Genomic DNA, 16,244 nt, shown 5'->3' with positions numbered 1-16,244 from the left:
TGAGTCATTTTCTCTGGTAATTGTGATGAATGTGCCTCAATTCAGTTACATTCTGTGGCCTGGTCTCCTTTGTCAACAGTGGGGCACATTAAGGAGACAGCTGGTCAGTAATAAAGGAGATACACTTGGGTATACAATTAACTAGGTAATGTGCAGAATATGATCATTTCTATTAAGAAAGCAGTCTGTTATATAACTAAAAATAAGCAATGTCTGATACTGTTCATCATTATTTATCATATCAAATGAGATAGTCTGTTTTGTCATTTTTTAAAAAGCAATAAACTAAGTAATGGAAAGCTTAAATTTGTTGGTACCAGCTTCTAGCATAGAAGTATCTTTGATATCAATGGAATTCTCACTTTTTGTACCTGTCCGTATACAACAAATTTCTCTTATTCCTAATAGCCCTGTACTTGTACACTCAGGGAGGCAGAGCCTTCGTGGCTTTATGCCGCTATGTTGAAATTACCTAAATATAATCATAAGTGGATTTCAAGAACATACGTACACTTCATGATTTATTTATTATCATGTTTTGCCTAGGGTCTCCCTGGTGAATTTGGTCTCCCTGGTCCTGCTGGCCCAAGAGTAAGTGTTATTTAATTAACTTTCATAAACTTCTGGTGATGTGTTTGTAAAACAAGTAGTGCTTTCTTTTGAAAGCTATTGATGACCTTGCAATAGGTTCTGAGACTCTTCTGTAGTTAAACATTATCTGTAGAGAATGTTTGATGTGTAAATTAAATCAAAAATTTAAATTTAATTATTCGTATTTCTTAGCCAAAAACCACAGTTATAAGAAACATAAATGAGCTAATATATGTATTATATTCAGTAACTTATATATACAAGTATGATATATTTATGACAAACAAGAAAAAGTAATGTCTCACTAAGATTTGAAGTCAATTTTTGCAATGCATGTCGATGCTCAAACTCTAATGCCGAAATCATGAATCTGCTCTTATAAAAAAAAATAAATAGATTTGGTTTCTCTGTAGTCATTGGAAAAACTGGAATGATCACTTCGCCCCACAAGTATCCTATTATATGGTCAGTTACCAAATTTAGTATCATAAAACCATAGTTATAAAAAAGGTCTTTGAAACAGGTGCAATGTGGACTGTGTACATGTTAAATATTCTGGGCCATGGAATACCACCATGTCATGGTGATATTTACATACAATTGAGAGATATTTAGAAAGGTAGGTAGATACATGCACACACACACACATATATATACATATACATCCTGTTAATATTATAATTGTTACATCACTATTGCATAAGGTTATAAAAAGGGAGCATAGACATGACAGTATCTCATCTTATTTACACCTAGCATTGCTCTTCATTTAAAATGGCACAGTCTTTCCCAATGAATACCAAGCATAACTGATGTCTGTTTTTATCTGTGGACCTATTACACACACACACACACACACACACACACACACACACACACAAAAAGAATGACTTCCAAAGGTTGAATGTTGTACTCTAGAAGAAAAACATTCCGGGGTTACAGCCACAAAACACTAAAGCTGAATGAGACTTTAGAGAATATCTCATCCCATTCGTTCATTTTACTACCAGAGAAATTAAGGAAAAATAACTGTAATTTGTTAATGGACCAGGATTCAAAAGCTAAAAATCTATGGACTCTGATGTGAAAAATGGTATCTCTGAAAGTGCTGAACAGTGCAACACTTATATCTGTCTTTTCTTTTCTTTTCTTTTCTTTTTTCTTTTCTTTTTTTTTAACAGGGGGAGCGTGGGCCCCCTGGTGAAAGTGGTGCTGCCGGTCCTTCTGGTCCTATTGGAAGCCGAGGTCCTTCTGGACCCCCTGGGCCTGATGGAAACAAGGTAAAATTTTGTGTCCCATATTGCTGCTTGGGCCCACTATATTCTAGAGTAGCTAAATCATTCACAATAGTAAATGAATTGTTTTTCAGAGTTTTTATTTCCAATTCTGTGTTGATTTCCATCACAGTAAATGACAATCTGATTCTAGCGGACCTGAATTATTGCAAAAGAAGGGAAATCCCAGTGTTCTACATACATAAATGAATTAGTATGGGTTTACTCTTGTCTCACCAAACTGTTTATACTTTGGGTTGTTTGGGTTTTTTTTTTTTTTTTAGTTTATTTTTATTTTGAGAGAGAGAGTGTGCATGCAAACTGGAGAGAGAGAATCCTAAGCAGGCTCCATGCTGTCAGTGCAGAGCCTGATGTGGGGCTTGATCTCACGAACCATGAGATCATGACCTGAGCTGAAATCAAGAGTCAGATACTTACCCGACTGAGCCACCCAGGCACCCCTATACTTTGATTTTAATCTAGAAACATCATATAATTTTGCACAGTATTTTTAGAGAACAAAGTTTCACCTTCTTACCATGCTACTTCAGAGAGTAAAATTTCAAAAGGTAGTCTAAATTTTAATAACAGAAGAGGTAAAAATTAAGTGGCCAATATATTCATCCCCAAAACATAAGCCTGGCAACTTGTATTTCAAAACAGAATCTGTGGTTTAGATTTTAAAATAGATAGAATTACACACTTCTGAAAAACAGATGAACCACAATAAAGAAAGGCAACTCATATTACTCCTGATGTCTACCTTTAAGGGGAAAAAAATGTAAGGATTAGCTGCAAAAAGCTCTTTTGGTATGTGGAAGGATATTGGAAAAAATAAAAAGGAAAGAGGGAGAGAGGAAACAAGAAAGAAAATATGGTTTGGTGATGTAGTACTTCCAAAGACTTTTATCTTAGAAGTTAGTCGATAGGTTTTAAGTATGTGGAATTGTAGGGTTTTTATATAAAGTGGAAGCTATAGTTCCTGCTCTTAAGGAGATTAAAATGTAAACATCTCCCCAGTTGATGAGGTTTCTTTCCCTATTTCCTGTGTGGGCTAAGAGACTTATCCTTGAAAAATGTTTGTGGGCAAACATTTTTCACTCTTTGCATCCTATTGTCCTGCCCTCTTCTTCTCTATGCCTGCCTGCCTGAAGAGGACTAGGAGCGGGTTATAGAAAAATCACAGCCACCCACTCCCACTTCTCTTCTCTTTAGCCACGGTGTCATTAATAGCATCTCCCTCTGTTAGATTCTCCCTCCTTTCAACAGCCCTCCTTTGTGTCTCTAAACTGGCAAGAATGCTATCTATTAAATGTTTAAATTGGAATCCTTCAAGAGTTCGAGTCTTCATTTTCTTCTTTTGCCACTGAAATAATTGATTTCACATGTGTTTGATTCAAGGGTGAACCTGGTGTGCTTGGTGCTCCAGGCACTGCTGGTCCATCTGGTCCCAGTGGACTCCCAGGAGAGAGGGGTGCTGCCGGCATACCTGGAGGCAAGGGAGAAAAGGTACCCTCTCAGTGTTGGACCCTAAGACATGTTGTTGATGAACTCTAGCAAAGAAGGCTGCACAGGGTTGCCCAGTTTTTTACAATTCTTGGTAGGTGGTCTGGTAGCATTTTGATATCTATCAATACGCATTTCCCTCTGCCACCTAGCACCTACGCATTTCTAAACTCACTAATCTGGCAAAATTCCTTGCTACCATGGAATTTCACGCAAACAGATGGTGTTGAGTAATACATGAGGCTCATTTTAATGCCACTAACAATAATGCCTCATCCTGCCCTAATTAATGGGAAGAAGCTATATTGAACAGCTGTCAACCGTGCTGCTGCATTAGTTATGCCATAAGAGTGATCAGACACTGAAGCCCATTGTGATGTTGCCTTATAATTCTGTCCACATGAATTTGTACCTTGCTTGATTATGCTTCAGGAGGCTGTATGGAAATTAGAAAAGAATATTTAACAATAATCTGGAGAGGGCCTTGAATTATTTTTTCCTTAATTTTTTTTCCTCATTCAACATTCTATAGAATAGTAGGGAATCAAGACATTACTAAAAATGTAAGCGACTGAAGTTATAAACACTTCAGGTTAATTTTGCTTCAAAAATTTGGTTGGAAAACGAAAAGCTACTCTTGCTTTATACTTTCAGGGTGAAACTGGTCTCAGAGGTGAAATTGGTAACCCAGGCAGAGATGGTGCCCGTGTGAGTAGAATTTTGTTTGTTTGTTTGTGCTTAGATTGGTATTTTGTTTTATTTTATTTTTACATTTCACTCAATTTGAGGTCGGCAGTTTTCCAAAATAGAACTGACAAAAGGATCCAGGTTTAGTGAAAGAGTATTCCTTTCCTTCCTGGATCTCTGAATAGTAATATCATTTTACATGTCCCAAAAGAAAGATTCAACACAACTTATCCCTTTGAAAATCAAAACCTGAATTTCTTAACTTCCTTAGTGTTAACTATACGAAGTACAAACTATAAACCAAAAGCTCGAGGTTAAATAGAATTTCAAGTGACTGTTCAAATTATTATAGGGCTTTAGAAAAACAAAACAAAACAAAACAAAACAAAACGATAACTCTTACATTTTAAAAAGCCAAAACCTCTAACAAGGTCCCGTTTATTCAAATGTATGTCCTAAGAATTTATCACCTGAAGAGCAGTCCCAACGATTACCTGTTACTGCCCTGGTGATGCCAAAGATAATCCCGTAAAGGTATAATAACCCTACCAGAGCATTGGCAACATGGTTCTTCCAGGCCGTCAGCTACCTCGGTCCTTCTTCTCACCTCCCTCAGAGCTGATAACGCACTCCGGCACATTGATAATGGTCCTTTCTCTGAGTCACACAGTCCTAGTGGTCTCAAACAAGGCTACTCATTTGCTGCTCTCTAGGGAATTTGACAAGAGCAGAGAGTTCAGATCTCCCCAATTCGTAACCTGCCCTTGACCGACACATTTCTATAACCTTTATCACTGGGGTACTTTCCTCCTGAGAGCCGCTTCTAATAGTTTTGATAATTAGAACTGAAATGCATCAAAAGCCTTCTCGATGTCCATCCAGAGTGTGCGGTGAAAGTGTTCAGTCACTGTATAAGCACAGCAAGGGGGAATGGCAAGGGTCACTTTTGAAATTGGGGGTGTTATTAATAAGACTCATTTCCTTTTGGTATTAGGGTGCTCCTGGTGCTGTAGGTGCCCCTGGTCCTGCTGGAGCCACTGGTGACCGGGTAAGCACACATTTTCACGGAGTTGCAACTCTCTGAGCCAACAGCAGTATCTAAAATTTCCTGCCTGCCCCAGCCCCAGGGAGCCCCAGCAATTCATTTTTATGACTTGGTATAAAGCCTACTTATTTAAAAACCTATCTGTTGTGATGGGGCAGCAGGAAACAAATGCTGTGTGTTTAAAGTTCTCTTTCCCTTCGTATAGATGTGCTAGCTATCTGATCTATACTTTAATCCCTATCATTTGTTTTAAAGACTTTTTCTGTTGCCCATTAACAATATCCTAATGCACTGAGCCTTCTCAAAGCCTTCAATTGTAAAAAATCAATAAAATACATAGTGTGCCCATTTCACATCGAACAGTCTACTTAAAATAGACCTTATTTATTGTATTGCACAGATTGCAGCAAATAGATCAGCTCAGTGTCCATCTAAAAATTAAAATGTCCTCCTCCTAGTATTGTGGGCACTGATTTATAGTGTTTTTGCAAGTGTATGACCAATACCACTTCAGCCCCCAAAATGAATACAACAGTAAGCACAGTAAGCATCCATTTTATTTTACTGTCTGAGATGAGCATTAGTTTTCTCTTCTGATGTGACTGCAAACCCTGACAAGAGCCCACTGTCTACCGCTGTTCCCTCCCCCCCACCTCCTCTTTGAGCACATTAACGAGCTCATCTTTGGTTCCGTTAAAGGGTGAAGCCGGTCCTGCCGGTCCCGCTGGTCCTGCTGGTCCTCGTGGTAGCCCTGTAAGTAGAAACCTGGGTCATTTTGGACACTCATAGCCTTTAGACATGAACGAATCTAATACTGCTATGACATTCTTCAATCCCTTCTCCCACCTAGGGTGAACGTGGTGAGGTTGGTCCCGCTGGCCCCAACGGATTTGCTGGTCCTGCTGTGAGTATCACATAATGACAGTTAACCCCAAAACATCCCAAACTGGCAAGTAGAGTGAGCTGGAATGCCTGAACTCCAACTATTCCTTTCTAACAGGGTGCTGCTGGTCAACCTGGTGCTAAAGGAGAGAGAGGAACCAAAGGGCCCAAGGGTGAAAATGGCCCCGTTGGTCCCACGGGCCCTGTTGGATCTGCTGGCCCATCCGTAAGTTGAATTCATTGGTGGTCAACACAGCCTGTGTAGTTACCCTTGAAATCTTATCATTCTACCTATATCAATCAAGTGCCTACTGTAACTGCACCAGGAATGTAAGAGCTAGCATTTGCATACTGCTTTATAATTTATAGAAATTTCATAAATATTGTCTCATCTTACTTCTTTGGTAACCCCATGAAGGTGGTAACACTGAAAAAAGGACATTTATCTTATGACACAGATTATCATTTTTGATTTCGGGATTTGCTTCTAATAGATATAGGAATGATACCTTTGAATAAAAAAGCAACATGTAGAAGAACTCTTTTGTGATTTGACCCCATCTTTTTTTGTCAATTTCCATTTAGGGTCCAAATGGTCCCCCTGGTCCTGCTGGCAGTCGTGGTGATGGTGGCCCTCCTGTGAGTATTTATAATGGAGGACATTTCTTTCTTTAGAATCTATGAAAACCTTGAAACTTTGGAGATTTTTGGTTAATTTTGGACTATGATAAGGAGACTCTTGAAATTCAAGTTAACTTTATCTGAAGATATTCTGGTGTTGAAGTGATAGTCAGGCCAAGGGATATTAACTTAATCCCAACTGGAGCTCAGTGTAGTGTATGTTGCTACCCCTCACCTGAGGCAATAACCAAAGTTAATGCCAGGCTGTTGAATTGTGAAATGGGTAAAAATATTTCTCTTTATCCTTTTGACGATGCTCCCTTCTCCCGCCTGACCATGCCCTTTCTCTTGGCACCCAGTGCTGTTATGCAGACTCCTTAAAGACCCAGACCTCCCAAGGAATGAACTGCACGGACTCCTTCCTGCTCTTGCTGGACAGCAATTAATACTCATGGTCTTTTGTTGTACCTTCCTGTGTAAACAAAACTGCTTATCCAGTGTCCACTTCTTTTGCACCCAGCCAAGTGGTTAAGACATTTATTAACGTATGCACATCAGTGTGTAATAATGGCATGGTGTCTTCTTGTTCTTAAAACCGTCAGGTTACATACCAGCATTTCAAAAAGGACCATCAGAGCCTTAATGCAAAATATGGATGTTGCAATTGGGGCACGCTGGTCGGAAAGCTGTGTAGAGATGGAAGGTCTTTGGGGTTCTTGTTTTTTTTTTAATTTTTTTTTTTTTTACCGTTTTTATTTATTTTTGAGACAGAGAGAGACAGAGCATGAACGGGGGAGGGGCAGAGAGAGAGGGAGACACAGAATCGGAAGCAGGCTCCAGGCTCTGTGCCATCAGCCCAGAGCCCGACGCGGGGCTCGAACTCACGGACCGCGAGATCGTGACCTGAGCTGAAGTCGGACGCTTAACCGACTGAGCCACCCAGGCACCCCCTTTTTTCTTTTTTTTTTTAATTTTTTGGGGGGTTCTTGTTAAATAATACCCTATATGAGGGTGCCACCACCTACTCCTTGGTCTATCTGTGGTCATGTGTATTGAGGAATTGTCAGAGGAGAAGTTTCCATCTTACATCCCTAGAGCTGCCATTGATTGTGGAATTTTAATGTGCTTGGTTTTTAGGGTGCTACTGGTTTCCCTGGTGCTGCTGGACGGACTGGTCCTCCTGGACCCTCTGTAAGTAAATCACTTCAAAATGTGTCATTTAGCCAAACAACCTTGCCTCTAATAGGAAATTGGTAAGAAACTCTCTAGAAACACGCTACTAATATTTTGCTATTACTTTCCTGGTCTGAAATCAGTTTTCCTGAACCATTAAGACAAAATCATCACAAATTATATTTTATAATATCGGCTTAAGAGGCTTTTATTCATGTGAACACAAGTCCCTTTTTAGGGGCACGGTCTCTTCGTTAAAAATAAAAAAAAAACAGAACAGTTTTAGTCACATATCAGATATTTCTATATCTAATTACCCTTTATGGCCAACATTCTGCCTCCGTTGTTAAGGTATAATTGTTCCAGAATTTAAAGGTGGTTTGGCCTCTAATTTAATTCTGATTCAGACTCTCCTGTCAGGACTCAAGAGAATTTAATTAATTACCAAGGATTAAGTCTTCCGGTTAAGGTTTCAGGGAAAAAAATCACAAAGATGTTGATTTCTTGGAATCCTTTTACAGGTTCATAACAGAAAAATCTTCATTCCCTGTAGGCATTTAATTAAACCTAGTTGAGAGCATATGTGATTCCTCAATTATGAACAAAATTCCAGTATTGTCTTTCTTCACAAAGAAATGAGCAGAGTCCTCTAAAACCCAAAGTCCCATTCATTGACGACTAACTCTTCTAACTCTACAAAGTTCTGATTCCAATATGCCAGGATCCTTGTAGCACAGCATTGCTTTTCCTCGCCAACATTTGCCATAGCCTCTGCTTCAGTTATTCATTTTGCCATAACCTTCGGAGAAAGGATGGGAGCTGCTTCTCTCCATAAGAAAGACTATTACAAACCCTAAACATGTCCCCCAAACGGTCAGGGTATCATCCTGTTGCTTCACACTGTTTGCATCTTAATATCTGGAACCTCAGCTGCTCTCTCCCAGGTCTGTGATGATTAACTGAGGATAAATAACCTTGCCATTTGCTCACAGGGTATCACTGGCCCTCCTGGTCCCCCTGGTGCTGCTGGTAAAGAAGGACTTCGTGGGCCTCGGGGTGACCAAGGTCCAGTTGGCCGAACAGGAGAAACAGGTGCATCTGGTCCCCCTGGCTTTGCTGGTGAGAAGGGTCCCTCTGGAGAGCCTGGAACTGCTGTAAGTGATTTCAAGCTTCTCTTTCTTAATACCTTGTGTTGAATTAAAATAAAGCCTTACACAGATCTTCAAGTGGCATATATTTGTTGATGAGTGTTGCAGGCTTTCAAGTAGAGCTCAATTTGAGCCAGGAAATCTGTCCAACAGATACTGAGGTGTCATAGCTTCAGCAGTTGCTCAGAAGGCATGAGATGGGGATGACAATAAATGAGGGAACTCACTCTTTTATCAAAATGGCACCTTACTGGTACTGGGAACTGAACAGAATCCCATTGCCATGGTCATCCTATTGTAAATTTATCAAATCTCAGCAAGCTACCAATTCCTTAAACATGCATTGTTCAGTATTGTTGTTACTCTGAAATGTGTCTTTCTTAGACCTGGTTCAGTTAGAGGCCGAGGTCAAAATTTGCATCTTGGCATAGATTCCATAAAAACTCTATTTCACTACCCCAGATGGCTTCATTAATCACAACCACATATTCTTTAATGTCGTTCCATTGGTGTCAGGGAGGAACTGGGTACAAAGAAATATACTTGCCAACATGAAACTCATCACTAGAGAAAAGATATCCAAGGATACATCCTACTAATGGAAGGTCACTAGCTTTTTTCTAAACCGAGGATAGCGCATTCTCACAATCCTCAAGCCAACCCGTATTGTCACTGAGGGGCTTATTAGTCATGGTAGTTTTCCTCTTGTTCAGGGACCCCCTGGAACCCCTGGTCCTCAAGGTCTTCTTGGTGCTCCTGGTATTCTGGGTCTCCCAGGCTCTAGAGGTGAACGTGGTCTACCAGGTGTTTCTGGATCTGTGGTAAGTGTTTGACACCATTCTTATTCTCATTAACATAATAAAAGATTTTAAAAGCTGCCACTTCAGATGTGACAGATTGATCACTGAATAACTCCACTTAAGATTTTTTATTCATGGCATTTTCTTTATACAGATCACATGTCACTTATCTAAGAAGCTTTAATACCACCTTACTTAGACACACGCTATAAAGATACAGCTTAATATTATGCAGAATGATTTTTGTTCTTTTTACATGCTTAAGAACTATATAAGCTCTAATTGCATTTACTCCTCTGCAGTGTGAAATGCTGGCATCATTTATCCTGTTGGAAGAATGAAGCTCTGGAAGTTCTGAATCATTCCATTAAATCCTATACATGACAGCAGCTAGGGCTCAGCTCACCTCCATAAACTCTCTCAACTTTATGAATTCATTTCATTTGGGATATCGGACGTAACTAGGCTCACCTGTACAGAACAGCATTCCAAAATTCAATAAAGCTGACCATCTGAGTGTGTAGGATGAGGGCAAGGATAACACTGATGACACTTCTTACCATTTTGTGACCCATTCAGTCTCACTGTACCTTCTCCTTGCAAACTGGAATCTCCTCGCCGGGGTTGTTTAGGAAGGGTGAGGTTTGCTCTCAATCCAATAAGAAGAATGTTGTTTTGTGTTCTCTGCCTCTAGGGTGAACCTGGACCTCTCGGCATCTCTGGTCCACCTGGGGCTCGTGGTCCCTCTGGTGCTGTGGGCGCACCTGGAGTCAATGGTGCTCCTGGTGAAGCTGGTCGCGATGTGAGTATGACGCTTGGTTTGTCGTACTAGACTACATACTAACTACATAAACATAGCTAGAAAACCTAGCTGTGTTTCATTATGTGCAACATCATATCCTGAGCTGAGTTCCTCTTGTTCCAAGTTTTGGAACAAGATGGTCTGTTTCTCCATTAAATCAGCATGTACTGACCACTCCTGGTATTGAAAATATGAAAAATTACTTGGACTGGGGGATGGATGGGTCTTTGAAGAGCATGCTTCAAAGTTGGCCAAAATATCCAAAACACCTCTAAAAGAAACTAGGTTGGCAAGTTCTTGCTCCTGTCTTTTAAGTCTGAAAGTGGGTTCACTAGTGAGCACTGGGAGTGATGAAGACGGAGGAGCTGAACTATAGGGGCTGGTGGGTTAAAGAGCCTCACTAAGTGCCTTCATTGGTGTGGTGTCTTCACAGGGCAACCCTGGGAATGATGGTCCCCCAGGCCGCGATGGTCAACCTGGACACAAGGTCAGTATGCCTCTCTGTCTTTCTCCAGTTGAAAAGTGACGAAAACACAGAACAGTTTGATGCTAAACTTCACTTTGCCTTTGGTAGGGAGAACGCGGTTACCCTGGCAACATTGGTCCAGTTGGCGCTGTGGGCGCACCTGGTCCTCATGGCCCCGTGGGTCCCACTGGAAAACATGGAAACCGTGGTGAACCTGTAAGTTTGTAAATACCAGTCCCTGTGTGCTGCCATCTTTGTAGGCTTCCCTTGTGACCTCCCCACACTTGGGAACTATGGGGGCTTGGGGAGGAGAGTTTTGGGCTTGGCTGATCAGTTATGTTTTTCTTTTTCAACTCACAGGGTCCTGCTGGTGTTGTTGGTCCCGTTGGTGCTGTTGGTCCAAGAGGTCCTACTGTATGTACATGGTGATGATTTCTTTACAAATTAACATTTAAGGAGCCTCAGTCCAGACTGTCTGTGAAGGAAATAAATAATATACAGGCTAGACTTCATATTTTTTTTAAAAATGTAGTCCATGTTGAGAATTGCTACAAATAGCTTCTAAGTCTCTTCTATTTCAAATCCCTTCTGCTTGTTTTAAATAATCACAAAAATCTAGCCACTTCACAGGAAGCTTAACTAAAGCAGATTAAGGGAATAGATAACACCCCCATGGCTTTTAAACCTTTGCACATCCTGAGTTGCTTTGTAAACAGATTAAGCAATATTTGTGGGCACGGGAGTCTCATTTTCTAAAGAAGTAAATGTCCTATCTGCCCTTCTTTTTCTATACAGGGCCCACAAGGTATTCGAGGTGATAAAGGAGAGCCTGGTGACAAGGGGCCTAGGGGTCTTCCTGGCTTAAAGGGACACAATGGACTGCAAGGTCTTCCTGGTCTTGCTGTAAGTAAAATGTGGACATCGTGCATGTATACGGATCTTAAAAGATCTTCCTCAAATTTTCACTGCCGTTGTTCTAAAATGTCCTACATCATATTCATTTCCCATTCTCTGGCTCACTCCATCTCGCAGAGATTAATGCCATTTCATCCCAACACAAAAAGGTGAGGGTTAAGGGAAATTGAAATATACATATATTAAAATCTCTTGGCAACAATGTCCTTCAACCCCACTTAAAATAAATATAATTAGAGGAATGACTAATATTGCACTGCTGAAATAGCTTGTAGAAAAAAATATAATTGAATATAATAGACATAATGGGAGAAAAGAGCCCCATTTTACATTTTCAATTTTCTCAATCCAGAGTCCATTGAAACTAAAGTTTTCCATTCAATTTAAAAAAACCTATTTGTCGACACGTGTTCTGAAAGTGTGATTTTCCTGTTCTCTCTTTAAAGGGCCAACATGGCGATCAAGGTGCTCCTGGCTCTGTGGGTCCTGCTGGTCCTAGGGTAAGTCAATCTAAGAGACATTTATCTCTGAAATGGAGTTTATGTCAGGCACCGAGCCCAGGCCTCTGCTTCCTTGTGGGGTTTTTACTGACTCACTCAGACCCAGTGTCCTTCTTCCCTAGGGCCCTGCTGGTCCTTCTGGCCCTATGGGCAAAGACGGTCGCACTGGACATCCTGGTTCAGTTGGACCTGCTGGCGTTCGTGGCTCTCAGGGTAGCCAAGGTCCTGCTGTAAGTATCGTTTTGGGAAATAATAAAGAGCATCACAGACCTAAGGAATATCTTCTTCAGACTAAACCAAGATGGTTACAACAACACATTAAAGTTGTCCCCCACTGCCACATGTTAGTTCTAAAACGTGTAAAAATTATCTGTATGTGATAACGTTGTTTAGGCCCATCCCTGCAAGTATGTCTGAGATCAAGTTGTTTATTTCATGGACTTAGTTCTTTTTTACTTATTAGAACATGCTTGTGTGTGATGCTCGACTGAAAATCTGCTGTCACTGATATCTCTCACTGTGACCAAATACAAAACCTCCTTTTTCTCACGTTCACGTTTGCAGGGCCCCCCTGGCCCCCCTGGCCCTCCTGGCCCTCCTGGCCCAAGTGGTGGTGGTTATGATTTTGGTTACGAAGGGGACTTCTACAGGGCTGACCAGCCTCGCTCACCACCTTCTCTCAGACCCAAGGATTATGAAGTTGATGCTACTCTGAAATCTCTCAACAACCAGATTGAGACCCTTCTTACTCCTGAAGGCTCTAGGAAGAACCCAGCTCGCACATGCCGTGACTTGAGACTTAGCCACCCCGAGTGGAGCAGTGGTAGGTCAAGATGCCCAAGCCAGAATGGCCCTTCTCACAAGCTGGGCTTTGCAAAGTCAGTTCCCACTGACATTTAGAATGAAAAGGTTTTGGGTAAAAATTGCATTATATAGAATCATGCCTAATTAGAAGCATTTTCTTCTTCACCAGCATCCAGTTTCAGGCTTCTCTTAATGTGTATTTTTCATATACTCTGATTTGATGTTTCACGGAGGAGAGGAGAGAAGGAACTGTCTAATCTGGAAAGTAGCCATCCTCTTCCTATTAAATGTAGGGTAGACAATGTTACTTATAAGAATCAAAATCTTGGTCTAGTAATTATTAGAACCTATAGTCCACTCAATAAGAAGTTTTATGAGCTGGGTCTTGTCTTTTTTAAAGGTTACTACTGGATTGACCCTAACCAAGGATGCACTATGGATGCTATCAAAGTATACTGTGATTTCTCTACTGGCGAAACCTGTATCCGGGCTCAACCTGAAAACATCCTAGCCAAGAACTGGTACAGAAATTCCAAGGTCAAGAAGCACGTGTGGTTAGGAGAAACTATCAATGGTGGCACCCAGGTGAGGAATCCTACAAACATTCCTTCTCCTACTAAATAATATTATTAAGATTGTTTGCTTTTTAATGATCTGCATTTTAGTCCTTTATCCAAATGGGATTGTTAAAAGAACCTGCTCTTTTCTTGGGTTCCAGTTCTATCCTGGGATTGTACATTAAAGATGGATTGATTGAACGTACCCACACAATTCAAAGTTATTCTGCAAATTTGGCTCAACTGATAATCCCTGGAGAAACTGACTAATGACATTTAGTGTGAGGAAGTACTGGCCAGCATATGCATCCCTGTACCCATGAATGTATATTTTCAGAACATGTGCTTTTCTGAATTTTTAATCAAATCTTTTCACCAACTTTATTGCATGCCTCCTGGTGGGGATTACAGAAAAAGAAAGAGGTCTGAATCTCTGTCTCCTTGTTCTCTTATTCTAAAGAAGATACATACCCATTAAAAATACCTTATCTAGAACAGGTACCTTTTTGAGATGATCTTGCCTCAGCCTGGTAGTTCCTATGTCCCTTCTAAGTAACTAATATTTCAAAGACCAGTGAATTGAGTTTCCTGGAAAAGTACCTTTTTCCCAAGGTCAGCTCTGAGTCCATTATTCCTCCCTATACCAGACATTTTTTTTTTTTTTTGACTCTTAGTACCTGAGGCCATCTCCACTTAACTAGAATTTCTATCTTATTTTCTGTAGTTTGAATATAATGTTGAAGGAGTAACCACCAAGGAAATGGCTACTCAACTTGCCTTCATGCGCCTGCTGGCCAACCATGCCTCTCAAAACATCACCTACCACTGCAAGAACAGCATTGCATACATGGATGAGGAGACTGGCAACCTGAAAAAGGCTGTCATTCTGCAAGGCTCCAACGATGTTGAACTTGTTGCCGAGGGCAACAGCAGGTTCACTTACACTGTTCTTGTAGACGGCTGCTCTGTAAGTAATAGTGAAATGTGGGGATATGCTTATTTGGGGAGTGTATTTTGGAGGTGGGGAGATGGAGTTTTAACTTAGACCGTAATGAATGAATAAGACCATAAACAGATGAATAAGAGACCTAACTTACTAAATCTATTTTCATAACTGTATTTATTTAAATTAAATTCTGAGTGTTCTTATCAGACCTTGCCTTCTGAAATTCTCTGCAGTGCTAAAATATATACAGTGTCCATGCACTAGCTGTTTTTCTTTAAACCTGAGTTTGTTAAATGATGATGTCTGCCCACAATTTAAAATTACTTGAGGTTAAAAGGTCCCAAGCTATCACTTATGGTTATATGTATTTTATTTTACTTATTAGTATGGCGTGCATGCGATTTTTCTCTATAATATGCTAGACATTGCAGAAAAATTAAAATTTACTTGCAGCAGCCTGCATACCCACCTGGCTCTCCCTTACCCACACACGCACACCCCAAAAACGATAATGTAGCAGTAAGCCATGTGGAATACGTATTGAAATTTTCTTTTAAAAAATTAGACTGGGGGGCGCCTGGGTGGCGCAGTCGGTTAAGCGTCCGACTTCAGCCAGGTCACGATCTCGCGGTCCGTGAGTTCGAGCCCCGCGTCAGGCTCTGGGCTGATGGCTCGGAGCCTGGAGCCTGTTTCCCATTCTGTGTCTCCCTCTCTCTCTGCCCCTCCCCCGTTCATGCTCTGTCTCTCTCTGTCCCAAAAATAAATAAACGTTGAAAAAAATAAAATAAAAAAAAAAATTAGACTGGTAAGAAACTGCTCTCCCTAAAGACACCCCTGATATTTCTGTTGCAAAGAGAACATGTTGACCTTGGGAAAACTTCTTCGGAATGAACAAGCCCCAAAGTGGTTCTTAAATATCTAAGGTTCTGACGATACTAGATGTAGAAATAATGCTGCTTTTCATATATGTACTTTTTTTCCTTTTTTAAACAGAAAAAGACAAATGAATGGAAAAAGACAATCATTGAATACAAAACAAATAAGCCATCCCGCCTGCCTATCCTTGATATTGCACCTTTGGACATCGGTGGTGCTGACCAAGAAATCAGGGTGGACGTTGGCCCAGTCTGTTTCAAATAAATGAACTCAACCTAAATTAAAAAGAAAACAAAAGAAGTCCGAAAAAAACTTTCTCTCTTTGCCATTTCTTTTTCTTCTTTTTTAACTGAGAGCTGAGTCCTTCCATTTCATTTCCCCTGCACATCTATTTGCTTAAATTGTGGGCAAAAGAGAAGGAGAAGGATTGATCAGAGCATAGTGCAATACGATTTCATTCATTCCCTCCCTTCCCCCCAAAGATTTGGAACTTTTTTCAACACTCTTACACCTGTTGTGGAAAATGTCAACCTTTGTAAGAAAACCAAAATAAAAATTGAAAAATAAAATAAAAACCATGAACAATTTGCACCACTTGTGGCTTTTGAATATCTTCCACAGAGGGAAGTTTAAAACCCAGACTTCCAAAGG

At 40.5% G+C, this 16,244-nt stretch overlaps 1 protein-coding gene and 1 long non-coding RNA gene across 3 annotated transcripts in view; one reads left to right on the top strand and one right to left on the bottom strand.

Moving 5' to 3' along the window:
* COL1A2 (collagen type I alpha 2 chain) overlaps positions 1-16,187 on the top strand; it is a 36,580-nt gene extending 20,393 nt beyond the window's left edge. For both annotated transcript variants that reach the window (XM_040472652.1, XM_040472651.1), the window contains 23 exons: positions 547-591; positions 1,773-1,871; positions 3,267-3,374; positions 4,026-4,079; positions 5,053-5,106; positions 5,803-5,856; positions 5,954-6,007; positions 6,104-6,211; positions 6,571-6,624; positions 7,744-7,797; positions 8,772-8,933; positions 9,641-9,748; positions 10,422-10,529; positions 10,963-11,016; positions 11,104-11,211; positions 11,356-11,409; positions 11,791-11,898; positions 12,357-12,410; positions 12,533-12,640; positions 12,975-13,233; positions 13,615-13,799; positions 14,496-14,738; positions 15,711-16,187. In XM_040472652.1, coding sequence (XP_040328586.1) covers positions 547-591; positions 1,773-1,871; positions 3,267-3,374; positions 4,026-4,079; positions 5,053-5,106; positions 5,803-5,856; positions 5,954-6,007; positions 6,104-6,211; positions 6,571-6,624; positions 7,744-7,797; positions 8,772-8,933; positions 9,641-9,748; positions 10,422-10,529; positions 10,963-11,016; positions 11,104-11,211; positions 11,356-11,409; positions 11,791-11,898; positions 12,357-12,410; positions 12,533-12,640; positions 12,975-13,233; positions 13,615-13,799; positions 14,496-14,738; positions 15,711-15,857 — 2,382 coding nt within the window. In that variant the 3' untranslated portion in view covers positions 15,858-16,187. The remainder of the gene's footprint in view (positions 1-546; positions 592-1,772; positions 1,872-3,266; positions 3,375-4,025; positions 4,080-5,052; positions 5,107-5,802; positions 5,857-5,953; positions 6,008-6,103; positions 6,212-6,570; positions 6,625-7,743; positions 7,798-8,771; positions 8,934-9,640; positions 9,749-10,421; positions 10,530-10,962; positions 11,017-11,103; positions 11,212-11,355; positions 11,410-11,790; positions 11,899-12,356; positions 12,411-12,532; positions 12,641-12,974; positions 13,234-13,614; positions 13,800-14,495; positions 14,739-15,710) is intronic.
* The window catches only part of LOC121028728 (uncharacterized), a 62,758-nt gene continuing 57,878 nt past the window's right edge, over positions 11,365-16,244 (bottom strand). Inside the window, exon 3 of the long non-coding RNA XR_005789409.1 lies at positions 11,365-11,470. This is a non-coding gene — a long non-coding RNA (uncharacterized LOC121028728). The remainder of the gene's footprint in view (positions 11,471-16,244) is intronic.

This window comes from Herpailurus yagouaroundi, unplaced genomic scaffold, assembly GCF_014898765.1.
Source record: "Herpailurus yagouaroundi ecotype Mexico unplaced genomic scaffold, PumYag 100, whole genome shotgun sequence".
In the NCBI taxonomy this organism is placed as follows: domain Eukaryota; kingdom Metazoa; phylum Chordata; class Mammalia; order Carnivora; family Felidae; genus Herpailurus; species Herpailurus yagouaroundi.
The sequence above is the reverse complement of the archived record's forward strand: the minus strand, read 5'-3'. Positions and strand labels throughout refer to the sequence as shown.